Raw genomic sequence first — 17,513 nt, 5'->3', positions numbered from 1 at the left:
CTGGGGCCTCTGTTTAATGCAGTCATTTTTGATTGAGTTAGAAAAGTCTAATCTGTTTTTCCAATGTGACACTTCTAATGCTGAAGAAAAAAGATGGAACCCTATAAGCTGATTTTTATTTACTGTTATGCAGGGATGTGTCATCCAACCTTTTGTCCTCTTTTCCTGTGACGGGGCTACATGGTTTAACTCATTTAAAATTAACAGGAAATCATGCCCTACAAAGTCTGATATCATCTGAAAATTTTCCAGAACTCAAGTGAGTATATCATTCAAACTAATAAGCCACATTTGTGTTCATGTGCAATGGAAGGTGTGTCAGTGTGTAACGCATGTTACTTCGTATTGTCGGTCTTTGATCTGTGCTATTAAAACTAAAGCAAATATGATAAAAATGATAGACTTCTTTTATTATGCTCACTTTTAACTGAAGAAACTATGAAGGGTTTTGAAATATTAACCCCAGTACTTGCTTAATACGAGCCACATCTGCTTCCTGGTGATACGTTTCAAAAGCTGTTAAAACAATATTGCTAGCAGCTTAGTGATGTGTCCTTCTTTTACTGGACTTCCATTATATTTAATGAGAACACAGCAAATATCAAGGGAAGACTACTCTCCTGAAGTTCCAAAATATTTGACCTCTTTTGTTTGAACATGTTTTTTCTGTAATCTTTTGATTAAGATTCAGATAATACTTTGCCACTATTGCTACATTTTGATGCTAGTAATTTTCTGCTGGATGCTTTGTGATACAGGAAGGAAACGTTCTCTAGAGATCATTTGCAGCTCTGCCAGTCACTGGATGAAGTCACAGTAAAGAGAGTTTTGCCTCTGACTTCAGGGTATTTGGGAATGTCCTGTAACTCTCCCTTGCTTTTTATATTTTGAGGATGCCAAGTGCAACATACATCTTTTCCATGTTTTACTGTAAAAGGTTTGATATCATAAAATTTGAAACAATTAAACAGTGTGCGCATAGTTACAGAATCACAGAGTGGTTGAGGTTGGAAGGGATCTCTAGAGGTTGTCATGTCCAACCCCCCATACTGAAGTAGGGTCACCTGGAGCTAGTTGCTCAGGACCATGTCCAGACAGCTTTTGAATATCTCCAAGGATGGACACTCCATCTTTATGTCTTCACTAGATTTTCCCTTTGCACTGGAAAAGTCCCTTGAGTCTTAGCAGGCAGACAATTCAAGAAGATATTACCACTAATGAAAAGGACTGGAGTGTTTGGAGTTATCAATAAGGGAGTCAGGAGTAGAAGCATGGAGCTGATTCAGCCTCTGTGTACAGCACTGGAGGGATCCACACTAGAACAATTCTATGATGGCATGTTTATATAAACTGAGAGAAGAGCTACAAAAAATGGTTCCAAGATTAGGAAACAATGCCTTAAAAGTCTTAATAAACCCAATATTTGTAGTTTGTCACAGAGGAGACTGGGCAGTGACTTCATCACAGTGTATGAAACTACTTTATTACACAAACATTTGAAGTACTAGAGGCCTTACACCTCTCTTAGGCTAGAGAACCTTGAGATGGGTCTCAGAGGTCAAGAAGCAAGTACCATAAGAAATCATAAATGGCTGCGGCTGAGCTTCTGCCATAGTTTTTCTTCTCTCACTGACTTTGCCCACACATTGAGGTAAGTGACATTTCTAAAATACCCAAAGGTTCTTTAAAAGGATGTAAGCACAAGAAAATCCATTACTCTAATCTAGCAGATATATAGTATGTATATACCATGTCCTAGAGGCATAAAAGGTGCTGCAGTAGTCCTAGCATAATCCACTATTCAGCTGAACTATGTACAGCTAAAATTTTTTCATTCTTTCATCAAAATTATAGTTTATTTGACTTTTCCACCAGTAGAATTACATACATTGCTCAAATGCAACTATAGTGTATTTAGTCTGGGTAAGTAGTTAACAAGGATGTGTCAAGCAGTAGCTTAAGTCTTAAAAAAAGGTAAAAAAATATGATTAATATATCTAGAGTTGATTAACATCTGTAAGAACAAGTTATATCCAGTCAGGAGAGAATGGGGTAAAATCCTGACCTGGAGTCTGCAAACTTTTACCATAAATCAAAATGAGGCCAGGACTTCACACAGGATCACTGCACAGACAATGCATGAAGCACCAAACTTGAACAGAGATCTAAAACAAAATGAAATTTCACCCTTTGTAATTGTTGGAACTAGACACTGGTTACAACATTAAAGACAGATTCCTGTATAAAAGCTTCCTGCTCATCTAAATGGGTCACTGCTGTTCAATACAGAGACACATCAAAGAGCTGAGCACCCTCTGACCCACCTTCAGCAATGGCACAAGAACGGTCTACGGAGCGGAGCCCAGCCTGCTATGGAAAGCTATGAGGAAGTAAAGTCAGGCTGCCAGCCAATCCTTCCTGCTTTGTCTGATGCTTTGGTTCAACACTGTAAAAAACTCAGTGATTTGCTCCACCCATCATAACTGTGCCTTCCCATTCACCATCAACCCCACACCTTTGTGAGGTGGAAAATGACCTTGTGTTGTCTGATGCTTAATCTAAAAACAGAAAAAACGGGCATTCCTTGCTGCAGGAAAAAAAATATTGCAGATACAGATATCATCAGTAAGATAAGCAGTATATAAAAATAAATTCAGCTAATGTTTCTAAAAGAGTTTAATTTGACAGTCCAAATCTAATCACCCACATCAAATAAGCACCATCCATAAAAAGGACTGCTTCCAGCACTGTATGGCTATGAGTTGCTGCTTCTTTTTTTTTTTTATTAAATGTAGCTTTTGTGAGAAAGAAAGTGCTCTGATACCAAGAAGAGCTGATACTAATTTCTCTCTAATTTCTCTGCATTGCGGAGTATGTTTTGTGCTCTGTGTTCTGGGTCCCAGTCATTCTGTGCAATTACGGTTTGCACACAGATTCAGAAGCATTCACCAATTTGACGCCTATATGTATATCATAGTAACCCAGGGGAAAAAAACACCAAAAACTGTTCAGGTTTAAGAAAGGATGCTAGAAAGACCTACAGAGAGGATAAGAAATGGGAGCCTTCTCTTTAAAGATAACTTAAAATTGATGGCATTTTTTGACTACTTCATCAAAGTAGGGTACGAGACTAGTACAACGTGAGAGGTGCACATTTCCAGTGTATGACAGGCTGGCAGGCTGGTAGAAGCACAGTAGCATCTGGAAAGCTGTCATTATTAAACACACAGAGCAGTTTGAATAACCAGAGAATACATTTCTGTTAGTCTCTTGAGCCTAAAATATCCACTAGCTGTTCATTTCCACAGCTGTATCAATGTTTTCCAAAAGGTCTGAAGCCACAAGTCACAGTGATCACCTTGCAGAACCATTAGTGTTTCTTTTGCTACATTTTGTTGTTGTTGTTTGTGGGGATTTTTGTCAGAAATGGGGTACTTCTGGTTGGATATTGGGATTGGTTTTAGCCCAGGTCACTAGATATGGGTTAGTCTAGTCATCTGTGGGTTTAAAGGGCGTCTGGGAAATGTGTTCAAAATGTTAATCGATATAATCTCCTTATTTTAAAACATAGCATGCACAGAAATGAGTTAGAAATTAAATATTTAAATCTGCTGGCTTGAGGTTGATTAATAGTTAGATCTTGGCTACCTTGAACTTTTACTGGAGTACCTTAAAAATACCTTATACAGATTTTTGTATTGGGTACAAGGGTACAGATTATTATTGCTAATTGCCAACAGAAATGTAAGTATATAGAATCTAAATGCCCCCAAATGCACTAATTTAAAATCACTTTAGAGCTTAGGGTTCCTTTTGTTTCCCTTTGTACCAAACTTTTGGCTAGCACATGAGTTTAAGTCCCGTTGGCACTGGGCCTGATTCAGACTGATTTCTTTGCGGATTTTCCAGGAGGTTAGAAGTTGCTTGGAATGCTCATTATGTTAATTTACATGATTAACCTGTTGAAAGTAATCTGATAGGAGAATATAATTTTATTCCTTCTAAATGAAATCAGAATAACTTCGAATCACCTCTTTATCTTTGAAATTTTTCGTTTGTTGGTCTTTTGGCATTAAAGTGACTTGTTAGGTTTTACTATGTACTATTTACTATTGGCAAACTGTGAAAATTAAATACCTCTGCTTCCAAAGCATAAAATATATCTGTAGAACTTGAATATATGTAGTTCTTCCATGCTACCCTAGAATTTGCACATCCCAAAAGGAATTACATTCAAAACACAGCAGAAATGAGCAATTTTCTCACAAAAGAAATTCTCAGAATCATTGAAACTCACTGACCCATATCAGTTAAGTGTTAGGAATACCAATGATCTTAAAAGAGTTAGGAATGAGCATCCAGTGTCCTGTAATGACCATGCCCATTTCTAAGACAGTTAATAAAGTAAAACCTCTTCCTCAGTGACATCTGTTTTCACACTCTGCCTTTCTGATTTATTCACCTTTTGGTTTAGAACACTGCTTTCTTGATCTGTGCACAAAACACAATCTCCTTTTTGCAATCTTACTGTGAAAAGAGTTGGGTGTGGAAAGAGGTGGATAAAAAAGTTTGCATTCCAAAAGATCTCATTCTCCCAAAACTGGAGAAATTCCATTTGGGAAGTGATGGTTTGGTTTTGCCTGTTAGCAGGTAGATGCAGTTGTGATCTTTGGATCTGCTTTTTTAAAATAAACCATTAAGAAAATAACATGGAGAAGCTGTTGAGTTACACTGTAAAATCGTTCAAAATCATAAAATAGAAATACAGCTCCAAGAGTTGCATTCACGCAGTTGCAAGGCGCTTATCTCCCACTTTCATATCTCCCATGAAAATGCATAAGAAAACTTCACTGTGCCTCTGCTAAATTAACCTAGAAATCATTTGCATTTCTGATGTGGAGTTCTATTTGTGAGTCCTTGTTTTATATTATCATGACTGATTTTTACCCATGGATACTTGTACTTTCAGTCATGGTTATTTAAACAAGTTCCCGTGTGCTAACAGTAGAGGAGCAGTACAATCCAGTAACTCTGATGCTAAACAAGTATCATGGCGTGCTTCCTTATTTTTCTGCAGGGTCATGGAAATGCCTTATGCTTATCAGTGTTGTGCCTTTGGAGCTTGTGAGAGCCACTACAAAATCTCCAGCCAGTGGAACAAAGATGAGAACAACAGCATTGACGATTTTCACAGGAAGGATGCTGGGTTGTTACAAATTCAAGGTAATCATCCTCTTTGACTTTTAAATCTACCTGAAGGCTGTGAGCAGCCCGTGATGTTAAACAAATCCAATACTCTTTTACAGTCACAAAGGCAGCCTCTTCCTCTCTCTTGCCTGGTAATATGTTTTTCAAACATTCTTGTGCTTAGCAAACTCATTTTTTCATGTCTGCCTTTCAAAAATCTCACTCGCTCATCTTTCCATCCAAATAACAACTATAATAATACGGGAAGTGAAATCTTCCTTTTTTTTGAGAGACAGGGAAGTGATACTGGTATGTAACCCCATACAAGAACAGACCAGCAAAGATCCAGTTTCTTGCCAGGCTTGGAAGTAGCAACACATCCTTGGCTCTCTTGCTGTCCACATGCTTCAGGATGAGTCACAGAGCTTACGTGGCTACTTTGGCATAGCTGCCTGTGGAGGATGAAGCATTAAAGGACTGGGGACATGTGAGCAATCCAGCATTTTCTCTGTGAGGCCATGAAGCCTTAACATAAGGCCGCAGAGACTTAGCATAAGGCTGCAAGGGCATCTAGAGGACAAACGGTGGTATAAACAAAGAAATGAATGCAAAGAAAAATGAGTCCAGAATACTGAAGCGGAACTTGCCACCTGGCAAGAAAGCCACGAGCACAACGCGTGAACAAGTAATGCACACCAATCATAATCGGGTTGCTATGTGATTTAATTTGATTATTGCCAATGGGAGATCGCCGCATATGTAATGGGGAATATAAATGTGAGCTATCTGGGGCTAATAAACAGCTTGTACCTGATCACATTAATCGTCGTGTCGAGTCCAGTTCATCCTCCACGACATCTGGTGCCCGAACAGGGACCCTTGTGTACCCCGAAGACTTCAGGCGATGGGATCTGTCTGGAGGTAGAAGAAGGCGACCAAAGGCGGAGAAGCCAACCGAAAGCAGCCGCTGCCCTGGCGGCTTCGGTCCAAAGTGCTGACGTGTGGAATCAAACTTCACAACTCAGAGATTTATAAAACAGTGCCCACCGGACCGGGAAGAAGACGTGCGCGCCAATTGAGACAAGAAGGCTATCCTCGTCGGGATCTCACCAGGAACAGATGAGTGGTTGAGGAGGACGTGGGGTCCACGCTGACAAAGGAAGAAAGTGCAGTGGTGAAGCTCCTCCAACATATCCTCTCTAAGAGAGGGGTCTCCTACAATGCAAAAGTATTGAAAGAGTTACTGGTATGGGCACGAGAGCGTAACTTGATCCCAGGGGTCGGAGCCCGCGTTTGAGCTGCCCACCTGGGAAGCCATAGGACAAAGCCTATGGGAGGAGATCAGTAGCGGGGATAAGACCGTGGGTCGTTTCTCTACTCTCTGGCGGTTAGTGAGAGAGACTTTGCAAGAAATGAAAAGCGAAAGAACCGTCGCCGCGTCCGCTTTCGCTGCACTAACCCCTGCTACGCCATCAGCGTCGGGAAATACTACGCTGCTTTCAAACGACGCACCGAATTTGTTTGAGAATCGCATACGTATACCACCTTTATGGACGGTAAAATAAACAACGGTGGCAGAGACACATGATGGGGAAATAACTGAAAAGGCTAGTAAGAAAATTCAACCTGAAAAAATATACCCACAGCTATCGCCGACCCGACCAGGGACCCCGGAAGGGGAAAGGGAGTCAGGGGCAGAGGACGATAGTTCGCTTGAACAAGTACTGCAGGAGATCAGCCAGCAGTTAAAGGACTTGTCGTTGCAGTCACCTTCGCCGGGGGCTGGTGAAACGCTTGAACCACCGATGCAGGCAGAGCCGACGAAAGGGAATCCATTCCAGTCCGACCGGTCGGACTGGACTCCTGAGCTGTTACCCTCCCTGCTTCCCTTGCCAGTATTTTTTCCTGGCACTTCCTGGGTACCAGAGAATGCATATGCTCTCCAGGACAGAAGACTGCTGTATTTTTCTTCCCCTTCAGCACAAGGTCTGTTACTTCACCCGTTACCTGTTACGTAGGTGCACACATACATGTTATACCATCCTGCTGCTTTCTGTGCTATCTCTGCTCCTGCAAACCAGTAAGTCTCAGAGTTCAGGGCTAGCACCAGCAGGAATAAAGCCAAGACTACATGGTGGAGCAATGACATAAGAAACACAGAAAAACTTGGGTTAATTCTTGGTAGCCTGGCACAAAACAGAATTCATACTTTGAACTCCTTCCTAGGCAGTCGTCACACTGCAAATTAGGTAATTGAGAATGTATCTGTAAGTGATTATTTTCAGAGAAGTGATGGTGCCAACTTTTTAAATAATCCTGAGTACAGTAATTCAAAACCAAGTAGGCATAGGTCTGCTTCTGCTCACAGTTTGGCAGGCAAAGGGACAAGACCAGGCCTTAAATACCACAGATGTTTTTGCAATTTGTACTAAAAGAAGTTTTCCTGAAAATTGCAGTATCAAATCTGGATATTTTCTCCCCCACAGATGAGCGTGACTTTGAAGATTTTTTTCTTGACTTTGAAGAAGATTTGAAAGCTCATCATTCAGTGCAATGCTCACCTTCTCCAGGTATGAAACTGCCAGACAGATAGGAATCTGAGCACAGTATTACCAGATATTCTAGATGCAGAACAAACTCTGAATCTGATACTAGGGCAGTAACATGATTGTTTGCAGTAATTTTATGAGATTAATACAAATACATTGTACAATAATATACAGTTTTGCATTGAAGTCCAGAAAATAATTCAGCTACTCAATTAATCTGTGAGTATAACAAAAGTTTTACCCAGTCCTCAAGCAGATCCTCACTCTTGGGCCCCTTTGCGCAGGAATTGATCTCCTTATCAAGGAAATGAGTGAGCAAAGACTCTGTTCTGCCAAGACACAGATGATAAAGGGGAGCAGAATCTTTTGCTCTCTTAGCCTTTTGCAAACCTATAGTAATTCTTCTAAATTTCACTGAGTTATTCTACACTTGAGCTTCTTGAATAACACACAGTTTAGTTCAATGTCTAGGAAATACCAAACACTACTCTATTGATGTACACAGTCCATCACAAAGGAGCCCTAGCACTGTCATTTTCTGTATAGAATAGTGTATCCCTGGCTTCACAGTGTGGCAGAAAGGAAAAAAGAATTGACTGAATGGCAAAGCTACAGGCCACCAATTCCACTGAAAGATTCCTTTAAGGCAAGGAAAGAAACATGTCTTTCGAAGATTGCTGCTAACTTTTAGCAGCCGTTGTCAATAAGTTTTGCTTGCTTAATTCAGCAAACATTTTCCGTAGCCATTCCTTCATTGTGAAACAGGAACAAAAAACCCCAAGTGACAACTAATACTTCAGCATTCATTCTAAGCCAAGATTCTTGTCTGTAACAGCAAATAATAATGTATTTTTTAAAGTTGTATAAAGAGGAATAGAAAAGGGAGGAAGCCAAAGAAATTAGAACCATTTGTCCATCACATATTCTCCTATGGCCTAAATATAACTGCTGAGTTCACGAAAACATCGCTGTCTTCAGTGGAAGTTATCACCAGACCCAAGAGAAAATTTAATGTTTCATGCTGAGCTTTCAAAAGGTATCTTAGAAAAACTTGCAAACTGACAGAATAGATGCTTATGCCTACTTGATGGCAACAGCTGTAGTTACATGGAGTGCATCTCAGCTGCAGGGTATGCATCTGCATGCAGAAGCATAGACCACTTGCTTTGAGAGACCGTAGATGGATCAGACTGAGATAAATAATGTTTCTCAGAATGCAGAGCATTCAGCTTCAACCACACAGCATATGCACCTCAATTCTATAAGAATACACAGCAGACTTCAATCATAATGACCTGACTTCAGCCACAGGTCATCAGAAGCCCCTCTAAAAAGGCAGCAGTTTCCAAATGCAAAGAGAGCCTCAGTTTTCTTGGACTGTGTTATAAGGTAGCCAAAGCGCATCTGTCCATATCCATTACATCACACTTCACCAGGACTCATTAGCAACCTGTCCTAGTTTAGTGAGTGGTATCTTTTCCAGCTTTTTTCACATGCTGACAAACATCATAGCATTTCTTGAAGCTACAGACTGGACGTCCACATCACACTTGTACTGCTAGGGAAAAAAAGAAACCCATAGACTATTTGAGTTGAGGGACAGACTCATGTATCAGTAATGCAACATGCATATGAGCAGCATGTTGTCAAGGTCTCACATTGCTCCAAAGGAAAAGCAAATTTCCAGCTCCCCCTTTTGGACTGAAAATCACTGCTTGGCTGTGCTGATAACCTGCAAGAAGCATGAAATTTAATGTCTTAGAAAGCATAAAAATGTTTCTTAGTTTACAAAATTCTTTTTTAGTTTACGTGGGTTTCCCTTGCCCTTTTTATTTTGTCATTTCAGGTCCCTTCAAACCATGTGACCATCTGTTTGGTAGCTGGCTGATCAGAATTGGAGTGTGGACTATAGTTGGTCTGACGTTTATTTGCAATGCACTGGTGTCTGCTACAGTTTTCCGATCTCCATTGTATATGTCCTCCATAAAACTTCTTATCGGTTTAATAGCTATTGTAGATGCGTTGATGGGTCTGTCCAGCGGAGTACTGGCTAGCGTGGATGCATCAACTTTTGGTAGCTTTGCTCAGTACGGGGCACAGTGGGAAAGTGGAATTGGTTGCCAAATAACTGGCCTTCTCTCCATTTTTGCTTCAGAGGCTTCCATTTTCCTCCTTACCCTAGCTGCGCTTGAACGTGCATTCTCTGTAAAGCACGCTACGAAGTTTGAAACAAAATCCTCCACTGCTAGTGTAAAAATTGCCATTTTCTTTTGCTTTGTGTTGGCACTAATCATTGCAGTGATACCATTTCTTACTGGGAGTGAGTATGGGGTTTCTCCGCTTTGTTTACCACTACCATTTGGAGAACCCACTGCTATGGGCTACATGGTAGCTCTGGTATTGATGAACTCCCTTTGTTTTCTGGTAATGACTATTGCTTATACAAAGCTCTACTGTAGTTTAGAAAAGGGAGAACTAGACAACATTTGGGATTGCTCTATGGTCAAACATATAGCCTTGCTACTTTTTACTAATTGCATTCTTTATTGCCCTGTGGCCTTCTTATCTTTTTCCTCCTTACTAAACCTCACTTTCATCAGCCCAGAAGTGATTAAGTCAATACTGCTAGTGATTGTCCCATTGCCTGCGTGTCTAAACCCACTCCTTTATATACTTTTCAATCCACACTTTAAGGAGGACTTGGGAAGTCTGCGAAAGCAAACTTTGTTATGGAGGAGATCAAAACATGCTAGTCTGATCTCTGTGAATTCAGAAGACATAGAAAAACAATCTTGTGACTCAACACAAGCATTGGTAACCTTCACAAGTGCCAGCATATCGTATGACATGCCTACCAGCAATTCACTAATGCCATCGTCTTATCAAATGACGGAAAGCTGCAATCTTTCATCAGTCGCCTTTGTTCCATGCCGCTAGTTTCAGTGGCAGTACAGAAAATATCTATGTTTACAAGTTTTTTAATCCCGAAAGTAAGTAAGGGTGTGTGTATACAAGCTAGAGAGTACCTCTGAACTATTGTTACACACATCAGAAAACAGACAATGACAAAACTTGCAGCAGGCTGAAAAATCCAATACTTGAACCTTCTCAGCCTGCTTCGAAATGCTGGGATGAAGAGAGAAACTAAAAGCTGCTGCAGTTTGTGCGGTTGTATCAGCTGTTCTCTTTTAAAGTAGCACTACTCAGAAAGGGCATCAGTTGGTCAAGAGCAAAAATACCACGTTAAATTGGTAAGCATTTTTTTTAAAGCATCATCAGTTACAGTTTGTTTTCAGGAGTTGAGGGTTTTTTCCCATTTATTGTAATTTGATTTTAATAGTTTTTCAATGCCATGATTGTTTCTATAAGCATCTGTGCATGGCGCTCATTCAGCAAGGTATCTAAGTGGAAAAGTAATCCTGCTGAAGGCCTAAAGGTTTCTGCAGAATAGACTTTGATGAAGTTCCATGTTTGATAAAGCCGATTTAATAGATGAACGGGCATTGGGCTTGGTTTCTAGAAGTCATTTGACTTGACGAAGCATTTTCAATTGTCAGCTAAACCTGCAAAGTTAACATGGTGTGAAAGAAGTTAATCAAGATCCTGTTAAGTGCTGAAAATGTAATTGTAAATGACAAGCCATTGTCACATGGATATTTTTCTAGTGAAGTTCTGCACGGTTTGGTCCTGCATTGCTACCATGCCAGCAGAATTTCTCCGAGAATAACTGCTGATGAAATTGGCAGATGACTCATAGAATTTGAGGGTGGAAAATACTACACAGAGAGTCATCAGTACAAAAAGACTGGCGTGCTGAAGGCAATTAAAGGACACTGAAGACACTTACATAGAAACACTCATTGAAGATCATTTGTCTAGGAACAAAAACTGTAGTCCTGCTCATGGCATGATCTCTGTCCTGTGAAACAGTACTTCTAGAAAGCCTCTAGTTCATGGTCACTAGTCAGTTGAAGATTTAGAGGCCACTGTGTCCTTTCTGCTAAGGATAGCCAAGATCCTTAGCCAAGGCAATATCAAGCAGAAGTGAAGAGATTATGTGATCTGTCTTAGCACTGATGCAAGCACTACTGGGATATTTCAAACAGTTCTTGCAGTCACATGCTGTAAACAACATTGTGAAATTGAAATAGGTATGAATATCATAAATTTAAAGCAGCTTAAGAAAGAAGTGATTTGATCACAGTTTATAAGTAGGTACTGCTTGGAAACAGAAATTTGAGGGCAGAGGACCGCTCAGTCAAGAGAAGAAGAAGAAGATCAATTGGAAGTTGATATTAGGGAGCATAGAAATAAAGGTGTAAATTGTCGACAGTGATGGTGAGTAGCTAGTGGAACTATATGTCGCCAAAAATGTCTAAATTCAAATTGGATATATTGCCAAAAAAGTTGCTGGAACAGCTATTGTAATTGAGGGACTTCTGATGGCTTTAATTTAGGAAAAGGTTAGATTAGACTAACAGAGAGTTCCTCTCTGGCTTTAAATCTGTTAATACTTTGCTGAATAAAGGCATGTATGTTCACACATCAGAAGCATCCCAGTTAGAGAGAAGAGACTTCAGGTCTTTGCCAAGTCTACTGTCAAAATATCTCAGTCAACAAAGCCACCTTCACCTCCCTAGAATATCAGTCTTTGACCTTGGCTGAGACACCAGGGGATATTCCAGTATTCTTTTCTCAGAGCTGGCACCTTTTGCTCAAGTGAGCTGATCATTTAAGACATGAAAGTGCACAAGTTTACCTCTTTTGTTGTTAAAAATAGCTCCCGGAGGAGTAATATTTAATAGCCCAGTACTCACTGCTCAGTTAATGGCCACTCAACCTCCAGGCGAATGAGACTGAATTTTTAACATTAACAAGGTTAGGCTAGCTCAGTAATTAAGATAATCAGGTACAGATGATCTCTGTTCTTCATCTGTTACTGTATATAAAACTTCTGGGATGCAAAGGACAGATTTTCACAATGAAGAATTTGTTGCCAACAATGGATATGCCTTAATTTTCTTGTCCATTCACAGTGGCATGTTTTTAGTTTTGCAGTTACAGATGGCATCAGTTGACTTTGGCTGACATGTTCATCCTTCAGCAAAAAAAATGAACCAATGCCGAAATTATGTATGATAAAGTCAGCTGAGTACTTATCTTAATCCTGTATCTCTTGTGGCTTTTGAAGCAGTGCAGCATACAGCTGGAGAACGATGCCTGAAACCACTTTGGATTAAACAGAGGATCAACCATTGCACAATGCCTATTACCATGTTTACTTAGCTTTAATTTAGCTGGGGTCCATCTGTGCTGCACTGCTTAATGTCAGTGAAATTCCTTTCAGCTCGCTATATTTAAGAAGTTTGTAAAGTGATTTGAGAAGCAAAATGATGTTATAATTCTAAAGACTAGCTAAAGAAAGATTCTTTTATCAGAACTTTTTTAGCTTGCAGAAAGTCCTAAAGGCTTTGTGTCTTATTTTTATAAGCATGTTTGAAATATTTTGATCAGATATTTTAAACTTGAAATTGTTAAAATTCATTTAATAGATTTTTAAAGTAAAATGTGTAAATATAGAACTGTATTTATTATTATAGTGAAATGCAACCACAGTAAAGGACATGAGATTAAGCACTGTACAGTTTCATTTGATATTTGCTATATTTTCTGCTCGTATATATTACTAAATTCATTATCTGTAAATAATATAATGTAAATGTGTAGTGATTGTAAATAGGTGACGTGCTTTCTTTTCTATCAATGTTCCAAACATATGTAAGTTGTAATAAAATGTGACTAAACAGTAAAGAGCATTTAATCAGGACCTAACACCTCACAAAATCGCATGCATCCTCAAGTAATCCTTCCCAAGTTATTGTAATGCTTACACTAACCTCCCCAGATGTCCAAAATTCTTGGCAAAGTATAAATTACATGTTCCGTGCTCTCATTAGGTGCCCAGGGAGCAAAAAAATGAAGAATAGTGTTTCATTTCAACACAGACTAAGTCTTTTACCAAAACTTCACTCACAGACCCTTTGGAACAGATCCTGCTCCCTGTGGACGCTGTCCATATCTCAGTGACGACCTCTCACAATTGCCACGTGTGAGACTGGCACCTCCCGGCTGTCTGACAAGGGCGTGCGTCAGGCCAGGCAATGAACATGCATGAGACGCCAGCAGGCTTCAGACCGTGTTGGACCACATGATAGATGAGGTTCTGCTGCACTAGGCTGCTGCTTCTGGTGAGACAGCAGACTCTCCCAGACACTTCCTCGTTTTCTCTCTAATCCCTTATGGGGCAGATGAAGCAGGTCAGATTTCCAAACAGCTGGCAAAGTTCATCTGATACACGGCAGAGGGGCAGTAGCACCATCACGTGAGAAATGCATAGGATGCAGATGCTAAGGGCCGATGAAAGGTGGGGCCCAAAACACGGGGCTTGGCAAGAGCCAGGTTGCTCGGACTGCGCTAGAAGTTACAGCTCAGTTGAGTTAAAGACGGGCAGCAGCTAGGCACAGTCCTGTCGTCATCTAGGCATCGAGGAAACGCGAGACAGTGGATGCGTTCTTGTTAGGAGGGACTGCAGCACAGAACAGTTATATTGTGCTTGTTTTTTATATCGATTGTGATTTGTAGGTCATTTCTGTGAAGTTCCTGAAAGAAGGAGGCAAAAAATGAAGTAAAAACTCTGAGAAAGCAATCATTTAGTCAGGAATTCACTCTATGTGGTAAGTAACAAATTACAAAGATTTAAAAAAAGAAAGTAAAGTGATCCTAGATGTAAATTGATTTTAGCAGGGAGCGTGCAGGTTCTCAGAATAGATAAGGAAGACAGAGTGGATGGGGTCATTTCAGCCAGAAGGGCCAGTGGAGAAGAAATAATTTTGGTGTGAGAGTTTCAGAATAAGCACTGAGGTGGGACAGAACCAGCAGTGAATGGGGATGACAAAGGCATTAGTTATCTGTAGGAGGAAAAACATAGAAGCATGACAGAAATAGCATAGGGGAGTGCATAAGCGAGGGAGCAGAGAGGGATTCACAGAATCACAGAATCACAGAATGGTAGGGATTGTAAGGGACCTCTGTGGGTCATCTAGTCCAACCCTCCTGCCGAAGCAGGGTCACCTACAGCAGGCTGCACAGTACCTTGTCCAGGCGGGTCTTGAATATGTCCAGAGAAGGAGACTCCACAGCCTCCCTGGGCAGCCTGTTCCAGTGCTCCGTCACCCTCAGAGGGAAGAAATTCTTCCTCACGTTCAGACAGAACTTCCTCTGCTTCAGTTTGTGCCCATTGCCCCTTGTCCTGTCGCTGGGCACCACTGAAAAGAGCTTGGCCCCATCCTCCTGACACCCACCCTTCAGATATTTGTAGGCATTTATAAGGTCCCCTCGCAGCCTTCTCTTCTTCAGGCTGAACAAGCCCAGCTCCCTCAGCCTCTCCTCGTAGGGGAGATGTTCCAGTCCCCTCACCATCCTCGTAGCCCTCCGCTGGACTCTCTCCAGTAGCTCTTCATCTTTCTTGAACTGGGGAGCCCAGAACTGGACAGAGTACTCCAGATGAGGCCTCACTAGGGCAGTGTAGAGGGGAAGGAGAACCTCCCTCGACCTGCTGGCCACACTCCTCCTAATGCACCCCAGAATGCCTTTGGCCTTCTTGGCAGCCAGGGCACACTGCTGGCTCATGGTTAACCTGTCGTCCACCAGGACACCCAGGTCCCTCTCCACAGAGCTGCTCTCCAGCAGGTCCGCCCCAAGCCTGTACTGGTGCATGGGGTTATTCCTCCCCAGGTGCAGGACCCTGCATTTGCCTTTGTTGAACCTCATCAGGTTCCTCTCTGCCCAGCTTTCCAGCCTATCCAGGTCACGCTGAATGGCAGCACAGCCTTCCGGTGTGTCTACCACTCCTCCCAGTTTGGTGTCATCAGCAAGCTTGCTGAGGGTGCATTCTAACTCTTCATCCAGGTCGTTGATGAAGAAGTTAAACAAGACTGGGCCCAGTACTGTCCCCTGGGGGACACCACTTGTTACCAGCCTCCAACTAGACTCAGCGCCGTTGATGACAACCCTCTAAGTTCTGCCATTCAGCCAGTTCTCAGTCCACCTCACTGACCACTCATCCAGCCCACACTTCCTGAGCTTCCCTAGGAGGATGTTATGGGAGACCGTGTCGAAAGCCTTGCTGAAGCCTAGGTACACAACATCCACGGCTCTTCCTTCATCTACCCAGCCAGTCATGTCATTGTAGAAAGCTATCAGATTGGTCAGGCATGATTTCCCCTTGGTGAATCCATGCTGACTACTCCTGATAACCTTCTTTTCCTCCACTTGCTTGTTGATGACCTCCAGGATAAGCTGCTCCATCACCTTTCCCGGGATGGAGGTGAGGCTGACCGGCCTGTAGTTCCCTGGGTCCTCCTTCTTGCCCTTTTTGAAGACTGGAGTGACACTGGCCTTTCTCCAGTCCTCGGGCACCTCTCCTGTCCTCCAGGACCTCTCAAAGATGATGGAGAGTGGCTCAGCAATGACATCCGCCAGCTCCCTCAGCACTCGTGGGTGCATTCCATCGGGGCACGTGGATTTGTGGACGTCCAGATTGCTTAAGCAATCCCTCATACAGTCATCCTCAACCACGGGAAAGTCGTCCTCTTTGTAGGCTTCTTCTCTTACCTCCGGGGCCTGGGATTCCTGAGGGCCTGCCTTGGCACTGAAGACTGAAGCAAAGAAGGCATTCAGTAGCTCTGCCTTCTCTGCATCCTCCGTCACCAGGACACCCGCCTCATTCAGCAGCGGCCCCACATTGTCCCTAGCCTTCCTTTTGCTGCTGATGTAGTTGAATAAGCCCTTCTTGTTGTTTTTGACATCCCTTGCCAGCTTCAATTCCAGGTGGGCTTTGGCCTTCCTCGTCGCATCTCTGCACGCTCTGACCACATTCCTGTACTCTTCCCAAGTGGCCTGTCCCTCTTTCCACATTCCATAGACCTTAGATTCAAGAGGCAGGATGCAAACAGGGGCAGAGTTTCATGGGATATTAAGAAAGGTGGTGGACTTTTATGATGTATGAAGAGCTCAGAGCGGATGCAAAAGGATGGAAGCAGTGTGATGGCTGAGGAAATTGAAATGGTAAGAAAACAGGCAGTGAAAATGATTCCACATGCACTTGTTTGCACCAGACAGCATAAGCAATATTAGAGCTGAGGGCCATAAGGGAGAAGAATGAAATCTGAGGAGGGAAATACTATGGCTTGAACATAGAAGGGAAAGAGAATAGCTATAAAGGAAGAATGGGCTGGTTAGTGAAAGCCTCAGTGCAGAAGGGAGAAAGAGCCATCGGTGTTACACATCTCGGTAAGTGGAAGAAAGATGTTGTATTAATTCATGCGCCAAATAGTGAGCAGTAGTGCCTATGCTCACAGCTTTGGTGTTCTTGGCAATGTGCTGTCACATATAAGTATAGGTGACTTCTCCTTTAAAGCACTCACAGCACAGATGTGTAGTGTTACCTGAAGTAACAGCTGAAGGAGAGTTTACTGCAGACTCATGCTATGGGTTATTTAGGTAGAGCAGAGCGAGCACACTGCCTGCTCACCACTCTGGCGCACCAGGTGCATTACTGGGTTTTATCTGGGAACTCGGTCCTCAGGGAAGTTGCAGATATGTCAATGGCCAAGGAAAAAGAGCTAGTCAGAGATACCAGTGAAAGCCATAAAGGTGGGGTCACCTGTAGGGACAACAGATGGGGATAAAAGCCAAGCCTTAGCAGACACTAGCGGA

At 42.0% G+C, this 17,513-nt stretch overlaps 1 protein-coding gene across 3 annotated transcripts in view; it reads left to right on the top strand.

Moving 5' to 3' along the window:
• Nucleotides 1–13,474, top strand: part of LGR5 (leucine rich repeat containing G protein-coupled receptor 5) — a 97,309-nt gene extending 83,835 nt beyond the window's left edge. For all 3 annotated transcript variants that reach the window (XM_075428864.1, XM_075428863.1, XM_075428862.1), the window contains 4 exons: nucleotides 134–259; nucleotides 5,078–5,223; nucleotides 7,674–7,757; nucleotides 9,583–13,474. In XM_075428864.1, the coding sequence (XP_075284979.1) occupies nucleotides 134–259; nucleotides 5,078–5,223; nucleotides 7,674–7,757; nucleotides 9,583–10,673 (1,447 nt within the window). In that variant the 3' untranslated portion in view covers nucleotides 10,674–13,474. The remainder of the gene's footprint in view (nucleotides 1–133; nucleotides 260–5,077; nucleotides 5,224–7,673; nucleotides 7,758–9,582) is intronic.
• The last annotated feature ends 4,039 nt before the right edge of the window (nucleotides 13,475–17,513 follow it).

This window comes from Opisthocomus hoazin, chromosome 8 (genome assembly GCF_030867145.1).
Source record: "Opisthocomus hoazin isolate bOpiHoa1 chromosome 8, bOpiHoa1.hap1, whole genome shotgun sequence".
NCBI lineage: Eukaryota > Metazoa > Chordata > Aves > Opisthocomiformes > Opisthocomidae > Opisthocomus > Opisthocomus hoazin.
The sequence above is the reverse complement of the archived record's forward strand: the minus strand, read 5'-3'. Positions and strand labels throughout refer to the sequence as shown.